The sequence below is a fragment of the Eurypyga helias genome, unplaced genomic scaffold (genome assembly GCF_000690775.1).
Source record: "Eurypyga helias isolate BGI_N326 unplaced genomic scaffold, ASM69077v1 scaffold1828, whole genome shotgun sequence".
NCBI lineage: Eukaryota > Metazoa > Chordata > Aves > Eurypygiformes > Eurypygidae > Eurypyga > Eurypyga helias.
This window is the reverse complement of record NW_010268713.1, coordinates 40,534-60,398: the sequence shown is the minus strand read 5'-3', so window position 1 is coordinate 60,398 and position 19,865 is coordinate 40,534. Positions and strand designations below refer to the sequence as shown.

General features: G+C 39.4%; 2 protein-coding genes across 2 annotated transcripts in view; one reads left to right on the top strand and one right to left on the bottom strand.

The window, feature by feature from the left end:
* The first annotated feature begins 4,111 nt into the window (after positions 1-4,111).
* Positions 4,112-7,661, top strand: METTL21C (methyltransferase like 21C). The gene is made up of 4 exons (XM_010157824.1): positions 4,112-4,265; positions 5,319-5,461; positions 6,889-7,006; positions 7,267-7,661. The coding sequence occupies exons 1-4, from the start codon at positions 4,112-4,114 to the stop codon at positions 7,659-7,661; spliced, it is 810 nt and encodes a 269-aa protein (XP_010156126.1).
* An 830-nt stretch (positions 7,662-8,491) lies between these two features.
* Positions 8,492-19,865, bottom strand: part of TPP2 (tripeptidyl peptidase II) — a gene marked incomplete at its 5' end in the record, with an annotated part of 44,702 nt that continues 33,328 nt past the window's right edge. The window contains 6 exons of the mRNA XM_010157825.1: positions 8,492-8,939; positions 9,575-9,694; positions 15,545-15,752; positions 17,024-17,154; positions 17,982-18,078; positions 18,311-18,462. Of these exons, the coding sequence (XP_010156127.1) occupies positions 8,850-8,939; positions 9,575-9,694; positions 15,545-15,752; positions 17,024-17,154; positions 17,982-18,078; positions 18,311-18,462 (798 nt within the window). The remainder of the gene's footprint in view (positions 8,940-9,574; positions 9,695-15,544; positions 15,753-17,023; positions 17,155-17,981; positions 18,079-18,310; positions 18,463-19,865) is intronic.

Sequence of the window (19,865 nt, the reverse complement as noted above, 5' to 3'; positions counted from 1 at the left end):
CCCAGCACTGACATTTCCTTTACTTCCTAGCATTTACGTCCATCTTTTTAGAGTATTTTCTTTTATTTAGTGCAGGAGAACACGGGAAAATTGCATGAGATGGATGTCAGCGTACGGCATGAGCATGTGGCTAAGCCCCGTCCCCCAAAGAACACGCTGCAACTGCGTTTCCCACAGGGGCAACCAGAATTGGCTTTTTGCCCAAACAGCTCTGACTAAACGGGACTATGCCGTGTAGCTGTGTGCTGAGGCGAGAGAAACACCTTTCAGCAGAGCTGTGTTTACGGCTGAAGACCCAGCGACACAGTACCGCACGCTAACCTACTTTTTTTGAGAGAGGCCACGTAGCTAGATTTGAAAAGTTCTTTCCAAACAATGGATTTTTGAAATTAACAGGGAAAAAAGGTGTGGTGGTGGGTTTTTTTTTTCTTATAGGGGATAATCTGTCACCTTAAGGTTTATCATCATCTGACAATTTCCCCTTCAGTGCTTAATTAGCTTTTTAGTTTTGCGTGGCATTGCCAAACAGAGATAATTTTGTGAATCGTTCTTTCTTCCTTAGGCTCTGGAGAAATCAGATGTGATGTTCTAAGTCGTTTTGTTCACAACAATGGTTTAAGATTATTAATGAAGTCAATACAGGTTTAAAAGCTTTGGAAAGCACAGAATTTAAGGATTATTTCCCTTCAGGATCATTTTGCAAAGAAGTCAGCTCCTAACATTCAGAAAGAGCCAACATTTTCTTAAGGAAAGAGATTTCAGTTACCATATTACTATATTAAATCAAAATGCTTGGAGAAACACACCATTTTCAGTCAAATATGGATCAGAAAAATGTCGAAGTAGTAAAAAAGGGTCAGTATTTACAATTCTAGAAGCACAGGAGCAACTTGACCGTATGACACGTGGGGTATGTAAGAATGCAAACACCCCCTCTGTGCAAACCGGTTGGTCAACACTCACCTGTGCCTGCAGTCTTCAGGCACCTTTTGCCATTTTAAAGGATGAAATGAAGCTGTGCGTCATTAAGGCCAGGATGATCGTACACTTGAAACCGTTAAGACTAAATCTGTCCTGTAGTTTGCAGCTAAGAGAGACTTACTTTTTACTCCAGGTTATGAAATATGTAATTGTTATGGCAGTAGGCCTTATAAAACAAACCAACCAACAAGAAACCCATCACCACCTTTCTATTTTACAGGAACTAGACATTTGAAAAGATATTATTACAGCATCTAGAAGCCCCAGCCATAAACCACAGCCCAGTGTGTCAGGTGACAAATGCAAAGTGCATAAACTTTATCTCCTTCCAGTTCACCTGCTAAGAACTCAGGCAACTGATGGACTCAAGAGCCACACCAGTCTCACCACAGGACCAGTGTAACCACTGGGCATCCTCTAGACCTCCTGATCATTTTTGAGGAGGGATTTAATAAAAACAACAAAGCATCTTTGTAAATATTCAAGCAGACTCCTCTTTTAGAGGAGCTCAAAGACAAAGCACAACAAAGCACAGCAATTTTTATTTTGAAAACTTACGTTAACATGACTAATTTAATTTAGAATCAAGTCTGTACTGAATGAGTGATAATAGGGTATAGATATATCCAGTGAGTGATAATAGGGTATAGATATATCCATCAGGATCAGAGATGCAGCTGTATTTACTGCGAGTATTTAACAGTGGATCAACAAACAGGTATTCACTAAGCTTGTTTCCAGGCTATTTTGTGGTATGCACTGCTGTGCACAGCCAACTGAAATTCTGACCTGTTGCAGTAAGAACTTCTCTAAATAGAGGAAAAAAAAAATACAGAAGGATCACTTTCTACCCAAACTGACAAGTCAAGCAGTTCAGTCACTAAACAAGCTCTTCAGGTTTTTACATATAATGGTACTAGACACTGGAAAGTTTTCCCCTGCTTTGTAATTTCAGGATGGGCCTTTCACTTAAATAGTGCAAATTTTATGCTACAACAGTCTTAATAAAGGTAAAAGAACCCAACCCAAAACAAACCAACCAACCCAAACTTTGAAAATACAGTGCTTTGAATGTTTAAACATAAAATGTTAAGAAGATGGGGTCTTCAAGTCTGTGTTTTCTGGCTGTAGCCATAACCAGCTCTGACATTCTTCTCTTTTCATTACCCACCTCACGAATTACCCAAGTCTTAATGTATTTTACCTGGTATTTCCTAAAATGTCTAGGTTTTATGCTAGCTCAAGATATGAAAAGGTTGCATCGCTGAAAAACGCAAGCACACTTCCGATTACATGAGGCTGCCTAGAAAGCACTGCTTTTGTACGGAGGCACACTTCCACACCTGACGTGCAAACACGGATGCATTCCCTCCTGTCAGGGAATGCTGAAGCTGCAGCATCATCTTCAGTCTCTTACATACCACCATGGTATCACAAATTATACATAAAAGGTGCACAGCCAGAAGTTGTTACTAGCTAGGTGGAGGCCCTCTGAGGGATATAAAGTCAATTGATTTCTGCAGATTTTTGAAAAAAAATTATTTTATATTAAAGCACTCTTTTTTCTGGAAGTGTAGAAGGTAATTGCCACCACTGAACAAACACAGTGCTAGAGGAGCTAGAACACAAATCCCATCCTCGTGAATAAACAGAGGAGCAATAAGGAACATATCAGGTATCAGAAAAACTGCACCGGTGTCGGTATCATGTGTGCACATAAACCACCCACACAAGTCAGCAGTCACTCTGCTCCTTAAAAAACTACCTGCAGGCATGGCTGAGCCTCCCGGCTGCTGCCAGACCTCTCCCTCTTCTGGCCAGAATACCAGAGCAGCCGCCTGCAGCTTGGAGCAACCCGAATTACACAGCACAGGCTGCAGCGCGTGGGCTGGGGAGAGCGCGCACATTTGCATTCTGTAACAGGAGCAGAATAAGGCCAGTCGTGGGTAAAAACAGCACCCTCTAGCCAGTGAGACATGTGGGCAGGGTGAACTGGTACAGCCTCTGGCCAGGGCAAGCCATGAACCGTTTTTTTCTCTTTATACATATATATGCACACACAGATACACACATGCACAGGTGCTATCACCGAAGAAAATTCTAGTCAAGCAAATAGCTTCACTGGCACATCTCTCCCCATGCAAATTTAGATTCAACCCTACTCCTGCTTGTGGCGCTCGTTAGCTGGTATCAAGCAGCTCCTTCTCAGGCTGGGTGCTGCCCTGTACGCTGAAGAGGCAGAGTCACTCCTAACGCACGCCACATTCTCCCAACCAGCTTACCGATCCAAGCTCCTCGCGGCAATTATTTCCTGGCTGCAATACTCTGCGGTTCACTGCCATTCGGGGTAATTCAGTTGGCTGTTCTGCTAATGGAATTTAAAAGGCAAAGGCAGAGAAGAGAAGGCAGTGGTATACAAGGAGACAAAATCAAGAGTACTGGCTGCAGCAAATTAACCAGTTTTATTGCAGAAATGCCAAGCCCTGAGGGAAATGGTAAGTTACAGATAAAAAAGCATAGATACTAAAAGACAGTTCTCAGCTGTTGCTTCAAGTGACAGGAGTACCCATACAATCAGCTTACCCATCAGACTGATTAGTGGCACCCATTTAGTAACACAATGCTCAGATTTTGCATGAATGATAAGACAAACGATAAAATAATACATATTCACAGGTTCACTGAGTGGAAGGGATTGGAAGGGATGTCTAGAGATCATCTGGTCCAACCTCCCTGCCAGAGCAGGATCACCTGGAGTAGATCCCACAGGAACAAGTCCAGGCAGCTTCTGAAAGTCTCCAGAGAAGGAGACTCCACCCCCTCCCTGGGCAGCCTGTTCCAGGGCTCTGTCACCCTCACAGGGAAGAAGGGTTTCCTCATGGTCAGGTTGAAACACGATGAAATAAAAACTCTGACGGTATTACTGCATGACCAGAAAGTGCTCACAGCAAGTTCCAGTGGAGTGGGGATGTTACTTACCATGGCATCCTGTCCCTTCAACCTGTCATTGTAAAGAACCCAAAGTCCACCCAAACTACTCACTGCCTTCTTCCAGTCGTACCTCATGCAAAGAGAGTGCCCCCAGGCTCTTACAACGTTACTTCTCCCCTTCCGTTTCAGCTCTTTCGCCATGATCTCCGCGCAGCAGCCACCGTTTCCCAACAAGATTCAGAGAGCAATGGACTGCCAAACCGAGGAAGAAGAAACCTGTGAAGCGCAGTACGAGTCTGAGAACTGCTCTTGCAGCTCCAAGTGTGCATCATCAACAGCAGAATCCCACTCAGGTTTAGTCCAATTTAAATACTGCAATTGCTATGCCACGCTAGCATCTCTGCACTTCCCTCAGCCTTCAAATATTAGATGTCACCGTGCCACTTTTGCTTCTGATCTCTATTCCCCCCCACCCATTTCCCCTTATGCTTGTATTTATTATCAGACCAAATCTACAAAAAGGACTATCTACATAATTCAGATGCATTTTTAAAAAGGTCTGCTGGATTTTACTTAGACATTGAAGAATTGTTTCTCAATTACAATCAGACATGCTTATAATACACATTAATTGGCCTGGCACTGCTGAAGCTGTATCACAAATTTCAACAGGCTAAGCTGCTCAAACATGTATCGAGGTTTCCAGGCAGGCGTCACTGAAAATCCACGCATATCCTGCCAACAGGCTTCCAACAACAGTACAGTCATCCAGAACAGGGTCCTTGCTTTCAGGGAGATCAGACGGAGCAGTAGCAGAGCTCTCCTGAAACGTGTAACCTACCAGCCTCCTTGCTACGATGACACCTGCCCGCGCGACTGCAGCACTGACTTGCGGAGCAGCACCACACACGTCAACGTACACTTCAGAAATAACCACTAAAAAGAGCTAGGTTTTCATAAGGTAAACAAAGTAAATCCTAAATCCTTCATTTGTAAAAAGCTTAGTGACCTGTTGGCCTCACACATGAGAACTACAGCACCAGTCCCTACGTAGCCTACTCCGGCACAGTAGGAACTACAGCGTACCCCAGAGCTCACTTAGCCCTGCGAGTCGTCTGGATGTTGTTAGCAGAGTGATACATTTGAATTAGTAAATTTTTCTTTTTTTCTAAAAAGCTCATTTCTGCCTGTAAATTGACCACACAACACTCAGAACACCTGGAAATGTCCACTTCACTCCCTGGCCAGCCAGACCGTCCACTTCTGGAGAGCAACCAGTCTCAAGGCCAACAGCCTTGCTAGTCCACGGGCCTATGTGCTATTGTCACCAAATACTTTTTACCCTTTAACAAGTTTTGTACAAACGCCTGCGTGTAAAAATACAAATCTCATCTTTTCTCTCACAGATTCACCAGTAATACTTAAAATCCTACAGAACTGGGTTCCTAGAGTCTCGCACTACTTTGACAAAGAGCACTACATGTACGCTGGCCACCAGATTGTCATTCAGGAGTCCATAGAACACTTTGGGGCTGTGGTATGGCCGGGGGTAAGTATACCACAGGGCACCCAGAAAGCTGACCCGGGGGGGTTTCCCTGCACGTTAGTTCCTGAGGTACTTCCGCAGAAGGCTCCGCCTCGCACCCACGTGCCGGTTCACGCCGCAAGAGCCGCGGCACGAAAGTATTTGTGAACTGGAGACAGCTACTGAAAAAAATTCAAGAAAGGGAACCCGGGAAGAAGTGTTCAGCTTCCTCCACGTTTCTAATCAGTCACTGCCGGGAAATAAACAACCAGCAGTACAAAGAGGAGGCTGACAAATAAAATTGTGGGAGATTAAATAAAGGAGGTTAAAACAATTAAATCTGCTTCTTTTAAAGAACAGGCTGGAACAGTTCCATTGCAGTACGGAAAACCATATTTGCAAGCAGTTCTTCCTCAGTCTTCATTTCTCCTGCTCTTAAAACCAGTATTTTATGTGGACTGAGAACACTACCTCTGAGGGAAGAGAGGGTCAACTGATAAAGACATGAAAATTAGGATTTCAGTATTTTTCAGATCCACGTTTATTGAAAAAGGTCACAGAAAATGGCAGACAATTTCAGAACAATAGAGAAGAAAGGGTACGGGTGGGTGAAACAGTATCTTATTTTGAAGTGTCAGATCATCAGTTCTCACATTAATCAGGTGTCAGAATGCAGACGGTAAAACTTTCCAAGGAAACTGAGAGGTTGCACAAATTGGACTGGTGATTCATTAGCTGTCAGCTTTCCCAGAGCAGGTAGCCAGTGTTGCATTATGAAAAGCACAAGAGTTAAAACAGTAACACAACGCTGAAGAGAAGCAAAAAGGGGGAAGTTAGTTTCTTTGGCATCTGTTTCTGCTGTTTGTAAACAGCCGGCTTATAGTCTATCGATAAGGTCTTCACGAGGGTCTGATAAACAATACTTCCACACAGTGCTATTTCTGTGGGGGTTTGGGGTTGGGTTTGGTTTCAAGTTTATGATATTACCAACTGAACACATACCTATTGGTAAACAACAAATTTTTATTTCCTTTCAAAAAAAAAAGTTTTTTAAAAAAAAATCTCTGCTGAAGCTTAAATTTAGATAATAAAACACAGCATTTAGGATAATAAACCAGGCCGTTACTTTCTACGTATTGTTAAGCCTCTGGTTTGCTGTTCTGACTGTATGGTTCACACCTAAACACTGCCTACCTTGAGCTGTCAGAGGACTCACAGTGTATAGAGGTGTGTAGCAAATCCATATCCCATAAACCTAAAACTAAAAATAAGCTGTTTATTTTTTTTAATATAAAACACAGGACACATCATAATTCTTTCCATATTACATTTATGTTACAGCCTTCAGTGTTTTTCACTGTATATAAAAAAAACCCTGTATAAAAAACATCTTATGACTTTTTGTGCAACTTACCTGTTACCCTCTTATGGATATGTGTTAACCGTTTTAGGCACTGGCTTTATCTCAATATCTGGAATCAAATCAAGAACAATTCAACCTCAAAGACAAAAAAGTTTTGGAAATTGGTGCTGGAACAGGCTTGGTTTCCATTGTGGCCTGTATCTTAGGTTAGTAAATTCGTATTTCCTTTTGGATTTCTTGTGAAAGACGATCCGCCACTGTTGCTTCAAGGCAATGAAGCGACAGTTGAAGTAAACTTTGTCACTTTTTTTTTTTAAACATAAATTACTGTAAAATACTGTTTTGTTAATTAAGTAACTACCCTAGTTATTGGTGAGGGGGAAGCTAAGGAAGTTATGTAGATCAAGTTTTATATATATATTCAACTACCTACCTATGAACTGAAACAAACTCATGTTTTCTTTAGGAGCTTATGTTACAGCTACTGATCTGCCTGAAGTTCTTGAAAATCTTTCATATAATATTTCAAGAAATACACAAAACATGACCATGCACAAACCTGAAGTGAGGAAACTGGTATGGGGAGAAGGCCTCAGTGAAGACTTTCCTGTATCAACTTACCATTATGATTTCATACTGGCAACTGATGTTGTATACCATCATGCAGCTCTGGACCCCCTGCTAGCAACAATGGTGTATTTTTGTAAGCCAGGAACAGTATTACTATGGGCAAATAAATTCAGATTCAGTACAGACTATGAATTTTTGGAAAAACTTTGCAGTATTTTTAACACAACCATTCTAGCAGAATTTCCAGAATCAAATGTCAAGCTGCTTAAAGCCACAGTAAGAGAGAATTAAGGAGGAAACGATTACTAATTCTGATTTAGCAGCAGCACCGTAACAGTTTGGAATGTTTTGCAGCATTGCGGTGCGCCTTCTCTGCGTTTACGTTTGTAAAGTTGCAGTTGCACCTGAATTTTGCGTTACAAGCTACGAAAGAAATAGCAAGACAAATGGTACAGCCATTTGTCCGTGGCCAAGACGTATGACCTGCTCCAACAGACCAATTTCGTTCCCCTGAAGGAACACTGTTAGTAGCAGTAGTTAGTAAAAAGGCTTTACCAGAAAGCACTGATCTTCTGTGCTGCACTGGGCTTGTGTTGTTTGTAAGGTGTTTTCTTTCAGCAAGTTTCATTTCTGTACTCTTTCAGAAACCAATACAATGTTTAGCTTCATTATTTGTTTTTATTAATTATAAAATAATCTTTTAAAGTATCAGAGTGCACATGATGGTTTTTTGATCTTCAACTCCGCACATTTATTCTGCTGTGTTTTACATTTTTAACATTAATAAACATTTATGTATAGCTTTACAATACCTGATCAAGATTTAACTGTCTGGCACTTTTATACATGTATCAGCCTGCCCTGATACTCAACTTCACGTGGTTTTTGAGTCTGCCTGAAATCACTCCAAAATGATTTACAAGAGCACCTATGCATCAGCAATTCCGAGTTACACACCATAACAGTTTGAGAGGTTGAATTTTTCTTTTAAAAAAAATAAAAATCAATGTAAACTCTTGCAAACAATACAGGTAATGATGTCCCGTTAATCTAATAAATAAGATTTTTAGCTACTCTTGAAGTAGCTTTAAGGCCTTCGTACAATTGAAATTAAGATCCAACGTGTTAAAATTCAGTTTACTGTAAAAAAGACAGAGCTTTTACAGGTTTGCAGTTAAAAGTAACAGTTATGAACCTAACATGCATGCAGCAAGCCTTTCCAGCCTAATTCCAAATCCTCTGTGTTGGCAGTTCTGGCACATCCATTGCCAGCAATGGGATGCACAATAAGGAAACTCCCTGATGGCGGGAATTCGGTTAACAGGTATTAAGCTGTACCCAGGTGCCTTCACTGATAAATACACACAATTTAATAATCAGCATTCAGTAATGAAGACATGCGTTCCAATAAAAAGTCAAACTTATCTTTTCATATCCTGCCCCATATAAAATCACTTTCAGTTTACAATGGTTGGTTTTCTAGAATACACAGTAATCAGGTGGATACATGACAGGAAGTGAATTTTCAGTGAAAGTTGCACAGTGAGTCCATCCAAGCAACTTCATTAGCTGAAGAAAAAAAAGCAAACATTAAAAAACATGAGAAGCTGTAGGGCGGTCTTTTTAAAATCTAAATCCTTCCAACAAATGCTACGTCGATATCAACATCTTACTAAAGATGTCCATTATCAGAAAGATAACAGACTGCAGAACTGGTGATCTTTGAATTGCTGTAGTCCTGAAAGGGGAAAAAAAACCCCTTTCTATATGATTTAGTCTTTCGACCTCAATGGACAAAAATTGTCCTAGGAGCTACAGGAATTCCCATGAGTTCTCCACCGATATTCTACTAGCAATAATTGTGATTAATACTACTAAAAAAGAACGGTGCTTGAACAGCAACATAATGGGATTCTAAGTATGCTGAAGAACTTTGGCTAAGTTGTCTCTACTTTCTTTATGCCTCAGAGTAAGCTCCAGGAAGCAAATCCACTAAAAGTGACAGTTGCTCACAATATTGCTATTCTAGAAAAAGAAAGAAGAAATCACTACTAAAAATGGAGGCCAAGCCATAAAAGCCTGGATGTTAAGTTTAGTGACTTTGACAAGGAAGACGATCTCAAAAACTCAAAAGGACTTTTATCTTACTTCTAACAGCTCACCCAGCATGAACATAGCCTGTTACTTTACCAAATTCACCTCACCTGAATGCAGTTTTTCAAGTTGTCCTTCGTTGGCTTCTCTTCCACAAGTTTTGTGGCAAACTTGAGACCTCTCCCATACATTTTGTTTACCAACGCGTGCTTATAGGCAAAAGTCAAAACCTACAATGTGAAAACAAAACAGAATTAGATGTCTTAATATTTTAATCTGACAAGGCTTAACAAGTAAGAGCAGATTCTGTTCAGGTAGAAGAAGTGATTTAAACAAAGTGAAGCATTTGCACAAGGTAGCTTGCATTTTTCTTTGCAATAAAAGGTGATTCAAAGTAGGAGTTAGAAAAATAAACTTCCTAGAGACTATTTCTGACTTCATAAACACATTTGACTGCATAATATCTTATGTAACACAGATGCCACTATTCTAATTTTTTTTTATTCATCACATTTCTAGCTTCTTTGGATTTTCATTCTATACAGGCAACTGAATGGTATTAAAACCAAAACAAAACCAAGAACCAGGCAGGTATAGCTCTGACCCGCAGAAACAAAGACCCAACTGAGAGTTTTGATTCCTAGGAAGTCGTAAACTTACTGCAGAAACAAGTATGAACACACATAGTGAATGACATACACAGACCCATACAGAGAAATGCATGTAATTACAAACAAGCCATGGAGACACGTAAGCATGAAGACAAAAGCCTCAACTGTGGAGTCAGCTTCTCACCATTGGTAATTTATTAAGAAGAGATTCTAAAAAAAAGCTTCCTGTTGACCATACTAATTCTAAGAGACAGCTTACAGTACCTGTCAGTGCTGTTACTAACGTGCGCAGATGGATGTGTCCTACTTCAGAGCTACTGTAAAATGAATCAGGTTTGTTCATTCAGGTTCATGAACACTGACAGCGTTCAGGACATCGCAAGACAGTTCATACCACTGCACCAGTTGCAGCACTAAGAATTAGTGCAATCCAGACATGGTTTCATATATTAAATAGCTGTTTTAAAAATTTTACTAAAGAGTGACATAGCGAGGTTGGTGAATATGATGGTGTTTCTGTTATTGGCAACGTTTATGAAATCTCACACGAGAGTTTGATATTCTTTTTGCCTCGCTCTTTACAAAATCTTTCCTTTCCTCTGACTCCTTAACAAGTTATATTTCCCTAAATTCCATTTAAAATATCCCATTAAGAAATGCTAATAAAAACCTTTCAAGGATGTTCACAAATAAATATTTTGTATTACAGCAAAAACATTTATTTCTTAAGAATATAAGCCTAAGGAATCTGAGATCTGGATCCTGCAAGCACTGAAGAACCTGCCTAATTTTAGCTGCCTGAACACTTCTGCTGAATGTTAATCACACGCACAAGTCTTCACAGGATCAACGCTTAAAAGACTCAGCTACAAAAAAAAATTAAAAGAAATAACAAAACCTAATTATCAAGCAAGTAAAGGCGTAATTTTGAAGCTGTAAAGTATATGCCAAGCACTCAGAGTTGCTCATTCTTCTTCTGTCTTCAAGTACTTACTTCATTGGTTTGGAGCATTCACTTAAAGCTGTTATAGCTTAAACACACACACATATATAACGCAACAATGAGCACCATTCACATACAGATTTTCCAAATATTACTATTGGAAAAATACTTTACATGCTGCATTCTCGATCCAATTATTCTGGATATTTTCCTGAAGCAAAACACATTAGCAAACACTTCTGGGTAACTGCTCAGTGGATTCATTAGCAGGTTTAGTTGGTTAAACTAAACTTAGCAAAAAAACAACCGACTCTTTCTACAGAAGATGATAGAACCACAAACAAAACCAAAGCAAAAATCAAATGAAAAATGCATTGGAGCTCTCAGCAAATGTAACATATCGGAGGCTAACCAGAAAGAATGTTGCTGCTCTAGTAAGAAAGCTCTTACCTGACCCTCTAAGTTTTGAATGGTTATTGAACACCAGTGATAAAGGCAGGAGGAAAGCCACTTGACAGCATTTCTTTCGTAACAGGGCTTCCTAGAGTTTTTGCGGCAAGAAAACAAAGCATTTTACGAAACGCCCTTGCTCTGGCCAAATAATAGTTGGGGTATTTCTAAATGAGAAAAAAATTCTCTGCTGGACCAGAAGGTTGAAAACAATGCTCCAAACAAGAGCTCTTGGCAAAAACCAATAATTTCTGTATTAGTGCTTGGAAAAAAAAAACCCAAACCAATCAACTGCATAGAAGTTAAGTAAAATTACTAAAACTTCATTAGCACTTTAGAAGTTAAGGATAATGCATGAGATGCTTTAAAATCAGAATAGGTTTACAAACAAAAAATGCTAGCTAAGAAGTAATACTTCATAACTTGTACGCATATTGGTCAAATTAAGCTTTATAATTAAACCACTGCAAGCTTTACAAGACCACAGAAGTGAAGATTATGATTCCTTGATATGTGCAAATAAAATGTAAACTGGAGTGCTACTAAGATGTAACACAGAAAACAGCTGCTATTCGAATGCATAACAGCAGCAAATAAACCAGTTTGTAGTATCTAGAAACAGTTGCGAGATCAAAGAATAGAATGAATTCTAAGTGTTTGATATTAATTCATAATTTCAAAAAATATAGTTAAGGGTAGCTTTTACAGAACAAGTGATATGACCCAGAAACTGGCCAAAGAGTGATAAACAGAGGGTAACAAGAAAAGGCAATGTGTACATCCAGGGTACTGGGGGGAAGTCACTCTTGCTTTGTTCCCCAAGCTACGGCCTAAGTGCGCTGAGAGCCAGACCCATGAAAGCAGTTGATGTGCACCTCCTGATTAGCTGCCTAACTTGCCATCAGCTACACAAAGATGCATATTTAGGACAAGAAAATGCTGAAATGATCTCTCTCAAGACACGTGCAGGGCTAAAGTATTTAAAAGCCTGAAAACACTTTTTTTTTAAAAAAAAGAACATTTTTGGAATCCAGCAACACTAAACTACCTCTACAAAGCTTTCCTAGTATCCTAACACTGATACCTATGAAAAGGAAAACAGACTTGTAGAATCAGTTGCTTTGTTATTTAAACAGTTGATTAAAACATATCTACATTTACAAATAATTAAAATACTAGGTTAAGCAATACAATCTATAGATAACACACTCCAACTTGTAAGAACACTGAAGTTGTCACGTTTGTAATTACCAGCAAACGAGTTTTTTCGGGTTCATGTCCAGCTATGGTAAACTAAGCTTTCTTAGCTACCTCTGTTGAGCCCTCGACTGGCCTTTTACAAACAAAAGGCATATTCCTATAAAAAAACCTGACATGTCGTATTTTCAAGAGAGGGAGGAGAGTTACGGGAATCAAGTATCCAGCAACAAGCTTTTGGCAGTGACTGAATACCATCAGCTGGAAGAGACAGCTGCATCTGACAGTGCAGACAGTAACATGAAAAACAATCCAGACTAAAGATGGTTAAAAGACAGGATGAAAAGGTCTGGACCTTTTATTTCTTCTTAAAAGTATTTTTAAAGATGACTTTTTGCTTATCCCCAATGGCTAATTTAAAGGTTGAGGGGCATTAAATTCTACAGACAAGACAGTACTGGGAGTCACTAACAAACAGGTAACATCCTACTTCTCTCCTGTAGCAGTTTTGTTTGAAACCAGGGATGTTGGCCTACAAATTTTAAATCTGTGGTCTATGTAAAAGAAAAATTGAACAACTTATATTCCCCTACTAAAAGCCATAAAGCACTATTACAAATATTTTAGCATAACCAAATACTTGCTGCACAGAGCTGTCTCAACTGGAGTTTATTTGAAATGCTTTTGTGTGTGCACAGAGGACAAATATTTTATGTTTCATGTAAAATAAACCTTCAGAGACAAGTGATCTAACTAGAACAGCTGAAACTGTGAACAGATGCACTTATTGTTGTGCTGGGTTTGGCTGGGATAGGGTTAATTTTCATCACAGTAGCTGATGTGGGGCTGTGTTTTGGGTTTGTGCTGGAATCAGTGTTGATAACACAGGGATGTTTTAGCTGTGGCGGAGCAGTGCTGACACAGAGTCAAGGCCTTCTCTGCTCCTCACCCCACCCCACCAGTGAGTGGGCTGGGGGTGCACAAGGAGCTGGGAGGGGACACAGCCGGGACAGCTGACCCCAACTGACCAGAGGGATATCCCAATCTCATGTGATGTTGTGATCAGCAATAAAAGCTGAAGGGGGAAGGAGGAGGAAGGGAAGTACATTCAGAGTCATGGCATTTGTCTTCCCAAGTAATCATTACACATCACAGAGCCCTGCTTTCCTGGAGATGGCTGAACACCTGTCTGACCATGGGAAGTGGTGAATGAATTCCTTGTTTCACTTGTGTGCATGGCTTTTGCTTTACCTATTAAACTGTAATCTGTATCTCAACCCACGAGTTGTCTCACTTTTACATTTCCCATTCTTTCCCAAAGCCAGAGGAGAGAGCAAGTGGCTGTGTGGGGCTCATGACAGTCAATCAATTCAGATTTCAATTTGACTAGTGAAACCAAAAGGGAAAAAGCAGAGAAACATACCATGTAAACAGGATGGGAGTTATTTCCCTCTGAAATGCTACAATAATCTGGAGAGTTTTGTTGGCCTTTCAGTACCAATTTAACCATACAGAAGTACCAACTTCCAGAGCAAAACCTGAACACGCACTTAGACAAATCCACAGTTAAGGCAGTCAGTGACAGGTTTAATTCTGAACCTGTGTGCGGTTCAAATCAGTTACTCATTCCACATCCAGAGCACACAGCTCAAGCATGCCAGGAATCAATATCTGCCTTGGAAAAAAACCCCTAACAGAGTTAAGAACTCCCAACGAGATATCTATATTGGCAGTTTTTCCCGAAAATATTACCATCAGCTTTAAAAAAATCAAAAGACAGAAGTAAAGCAAAGGTCACTGTACTGGAATGCAGTACAGTATTTACAGCTGGACAGCAAGAAAATCATGGGCCAGACAATATGATTAAAGCACAAAAGCTGCTACCACAAGATATTATAATCAGTTAAAGATTAGAGAAAAGGAATGCTGAAAAGATGTAGGTGTACAAGAATAGATACATTAAAAGAAGTGAGGGTAACCACCATCAACCTTCTTGTTCAGGCCTCCAGCTAAAGCATGAGTTCTTACTGAGAAGATTGCTTTCTTTCCTTGACAGTAAGTAATTATCTTAATTTCAATGTTTTTCTTTTGGAATTATCATCTAAAGTGTGTTGGCAATTTAAATGAATTACAAACAAATACACTGGTCACTTCACCTTCTGCTAGAAGGCAGCCATATGCAAGAGTGAAGTGCAGCAACTAATTAACACTCAAGAGTTACAATACAAAGTCATAAACTCTGTAAATTAAAAGCTACATAAATAATAAATATAAATATATAATCTACAATGGATTTTTTTTTTACTTTTCCTTCTGGAATAGCTGTCTTCAATGAAGCACATAAAGTTAATCTCAGGATAAGGAACGTTGAAATGACAGGGAAATCTGTGCTAATGAATATGTAAGTGTAATTATTTCCAAGCATTTGTTCCTTTACCTCTACAGACATTATTGACAGCAAAACACAAAACTTCTCTTGTCCACAGTGTAGAAGAGGCTACAGAATGCAGGACTGAACAGAGTAGGGATGCTGCACACTTCTGTGTGTGCACAGCTAGAACAGCGCAGAGGTTAATCAAAAATATTCCCTGAAAGGTACAGAAAGAAGCAATTCAATAAAGCAAGCAGCTTTTTCATGGAAATCTGGTACTGTTCTATACCCTTCCCTTAACATTCACATGCTCAGAGATGGGCTTACCATGGATTTGACAGGCTTAGCTGTGGAAAAAGGTCATTAAGGAAGCACAACATATGGGGCAGCATGAAAAAGTGGAAGGGAGAAATGTATGAGGCTGTGCTCACAAAGGCAGTGTGTAATTCCAGGAGAAACCCTCAAAAACCCCAGCATGCAAAAGACAAAATCCGCTCTGCTCTCTTACCTTGCTGTCAAAAAGATCAGTCCATTTTGTTGTTTCCCAGAATGTCTCTGTCAAAGCTTCTGAGCAGCTGTCATGATCCTCGTCTTTGCCTTCTGCATCACTGGAAGCAGCCCCTTCCTGGGCCTGCAGATGAAGCAGTTGGTCAGCCAGCGCACTTCCTTTCCGACAAAGTGCATCCACTAAAGTTGTCTTCTGTTTTTCCATTTCACTAGGAAAAAAACCAGCATGAAAAATATTACAGATTTTCTGCAGATGCCTCATGAAGAACAGAATCTGTGCCGTACTGAGTTTAAGCTGACAAGTTTACAGCAGTTAGTACATACAAAATGAGAAGAAGCACAAAGATAATTTTCAAAGCATGGCTATTTCCTATGAATTAAACCAGTTGTAAAAAAACTACCCAGTGACACTATGACTTAAACTCATTCTTCTAACCCTGAAATGTCTTTGCTGTCCTAAGGCAATGGCAACTCTGGATTCTAAGACTCGGTAAACCAGGATCTAGAAGTACAGTTTTACAGTCCTTGGCATTATAAATAGAGAATCTCAAGTCCACCACTAACATAAGCAGATGCAGTTCTGCTGACTTCAAAGGAATTGCACCCATTTAAAGCACCACTGAATTTGGTGTTCAGTTTCAGATGTTAGAGTCAACCACATGACCTAAGGGGTCAACTTACCAAGAAACATTTAGAATGAAGGTTATGTCGTCATAGCTTTGCTTTTGTATCAGCAATTCTACAATTATACACAAGCATCCAGGACAGCTATAACAGACAGACTAGTCTTGCAACTGAAACTTGGTATTTTATCTAAAATAATAAATATGCACCTCCCATTTTAAGGGCCCAATCTTCAATTCTGTTGCTTTATTTGCAACTAAACCAGCACCATGTCACACACAGCAAAACCCACCAGTTATTCCCAGACTAGGGTGTCACCTTCAAAATACTGTCTTCCTAAGGATGTATACTGGTAATTCAGAGGAACTATCTAAAACTAAAGAAAAAAATGGGTCTCAAAAATACTCTGAAGCACCAGTATGGTCAACATGACTTTCCCAAATGAAATCTTTTGCAGGCAGTTGCTCCCTAGACTGCTGTCAATTTTTCTTCAAATCCAGATTCAAAAGGTTGCAAACTATTATGAAGGGGCAGGTAGCATTCAATACACACACCTCTAAATCAAGACTCCAGTGGTCCCTCTGATCAGAGATTAAGCTTGATGCAAAACCTTAACACCCCATTTTTTTCCTGACACATTTAAATCCTGAAAGAACCCTTGTTTATTTAATACTTCTATGTCAAAATTTACAGATTTCAGTCTTCCCGCATTCTGGGCATACATGAAATTACCCATGCCCCAAAAAATTACACAAGTTACGAAAAAACATTACAGTAATTCAAGCTCTTATAAGCAGAGACAAAGTACACAGATTACAGAAATAGGATGCAAGAAAATTATTTACTGGGTAGGTACTTTTTTATAGTAGTTGCATCAGGCCTGGGATCAGTCTTCATGGCAAAATACACTGCTAATGCTGTCTGATCAATATGAGAGATTACAGTATTTGCAGCTTCAACAATTTCATCAAGTCTTTTCATTCGTTCCTAAAAGAAGAATAAAAAACATCTTTTGCACTATGAAATTGCACTACTCAACTGTTGCTCCTACCAACACTAGGATAATTGCAGACGTATGCAGAAGTAACATCAGGTAATTCAACACGTCCTTTTCTCCATCGTCTTCAGCTTTAGGTTCAAAAATAAAAGACTAGAAGTCTGCATTATCAGTATTCCCTGCATATGTCATCCTTTTAGTGAAAACAAACCGTAAACATGAGGCCAGTTGTACTGGTTTTGGCTGGGATGGAATAAATGCAAAATGCAGAGTGTACAGAAGGAAAAACACCTTTCAGTACAAATTAATCCTCTTAAATAATGGTAGCAGTTATTCCTTTCAAAAATAAATATCAAATAAAGAGAAAAATAGTCAAGCTGCTCATGGGTGAACAAAGCAGTTTATCTTTGAGATCTAGAAAAAAAGCAGACATACTTAAAGTTGTCTGTTCACTGTTTTAATTTATGAGGACAACAGCAGATGGGGGATTTAGCTGTGTCATTTCAAGAGGCTGCCGTCCTCAGTTATCTGAGCAGCAGAAAGGGGTGTGTGCTTCTCTCAGTAACCACCATTTAGAATAATACTGTTGTAGCCTAAACCAGTCAGGAAACTTACAACATGTTTAAATTAACAAGCAGTAAATAATAAGCAAACATACTTCAGGTAGGCATACTTTCATTCTGCTGTGGGATTAAGTAAATCACAGTCACTTAGGGAGGCAGCTGTCAATCTAATTAGGATTTTCTGCTTCGTAGCACTGAGTACAGCTGTGGCAAGGATGTATTGAGACAAACCAAGTTTTAAAGTGTAAAATAACCTTTTCAGAATCCAGCTGATGAAGCCTTGCAACATACAAGGGCAGATGATTAGGAAACGCTTCTTTCAACTCATTATAGATGTCAGTGGTATCCAGCCTAGAAGAGAGGAGGACACAGCATGAAAGTACATATTCTGGATATTATATGGTACAGGCGCTTCAAGTGTAGTTGTGACAGCAGCCATACTTGGTCATCCACTGTATTTTTAGGTTTCACCTCATTATAGATGTCAGTGTTATCCAGCCTAGAAGAGAGGAGGACACAGCATGAAAGTACATATTCTGGATATTATATGGTACTTGAAGTGTAGTCGTGACAGCAGCCATACTTGGTCATCCACTGTATTTTTAGGTCTCTTAAAGCTTCAGCAAATTCTTCTTTCACATCTTTTTCTTTTTCTTGTTCTCTTTCTTTCTCTTTGCTGCCATTCTTACTCTTTGATGGCGATGGTATCAGATGATAGTGAACAGTAAGGACATCCTGGAGGTAGGAAGACAGATACATACTTAGAAGGATACAGTATACTTCTTTCCTGATGCTATATAAAAACTAGATCATAGCAAGCAACTACCTGAGCTGTGCATACATTGAGTAAGATTGAGAAGAGTTATCAGTCATTAAGAATTCAGGAACGGCTTTAACCTTTTATTTTAAGCAATGCAAGGATGTAAATATTAAAACAGCACACTGGGTGTAAGACAAGAAAGCCTAAAATTCAGCAAGTTTGACACTTTTGTATTCACATAATTTTGCATAAGATTAGTTAGGGAATCAGAAAGATGTGGGTTGGTTTGTTTATAGAAAAGCAAATAACTTGGTTAAAAGGCAAAGAAAAAAAATCAGTTAGAGATCCTATCCTACAAATCTGGCAACAAACAAATGAATAAAGATGACTGAAAAATAATACCACAGTAGCATAAATATGAATTATGACATAGGACACAAGTTTATTCCTCCTGAGACAATGTGCCTACTGAATTAGCTGATGCATCCAGTCAACTCTTTCCTACTTTGCTGCTATAGACTTTCTAGTTTCACCTGTATCCATGCTCAAATTAAGTAGACAACAGCAAGGGTTTTTTTTAAACTCTATACGCATGCACAGTAATCACAGTAGTCAACAACTACCATGTGAAAGTCACCTGCAGCTGTTTGAAAGGAAAATCATAACTGATCTTAGACTGTGCACTGAAGTCCATCTCCTGAGATGACTTACATATAAATTTGCAAATAAGCCACCATTAGATTTCAGTCATTGCTTCTAAACCACTACAAATACTGGGGGAGGCCATTCTGTTGTTACTGGTTTTAACACTGCAAACGCTGAGGGCACACGTCCCGTTATTTTACATACAAGATATTTCCCAGAGACTACCACCTGTGTTGCATGCTCGTTGCTGTGACAATTATTCATACAAATTATTCCAAAATCCATTTGTGGGAATACGTTTCTCATAAGCCACATCAGTGTTGTAATGAAATGATATCCTGTGCATAAGATGGACTTAGTTCAGGTTACTTAAATAGTGAGGAAGAAGGTGGCTGTTAGCAACTGCTGTACATAACCTCATGATAATGGACTTCAACACCACATTCTGAAAATACTCAAGAACAATTTTATTTGAACTGATAGTTCAAACACCAGCAGCTTGCTATGGGTTACTGCAAATAATACTGGTAAGAGAAAGTGACATCAATATTCCCTTAAAACAATTTTTCCAGCATTGCAGATGAACTACAAAACTGACATATACTTTTTTTTTTTAAAAAACCCTAGTTTAGATCAGTAGGCTACATTAAAGTGTAGTTTTCACAGGAACTACCCTGCACACATGCATTTCAAGTAAGAAGTGCATGACCAGGCAGTACACCTACATAAGAGT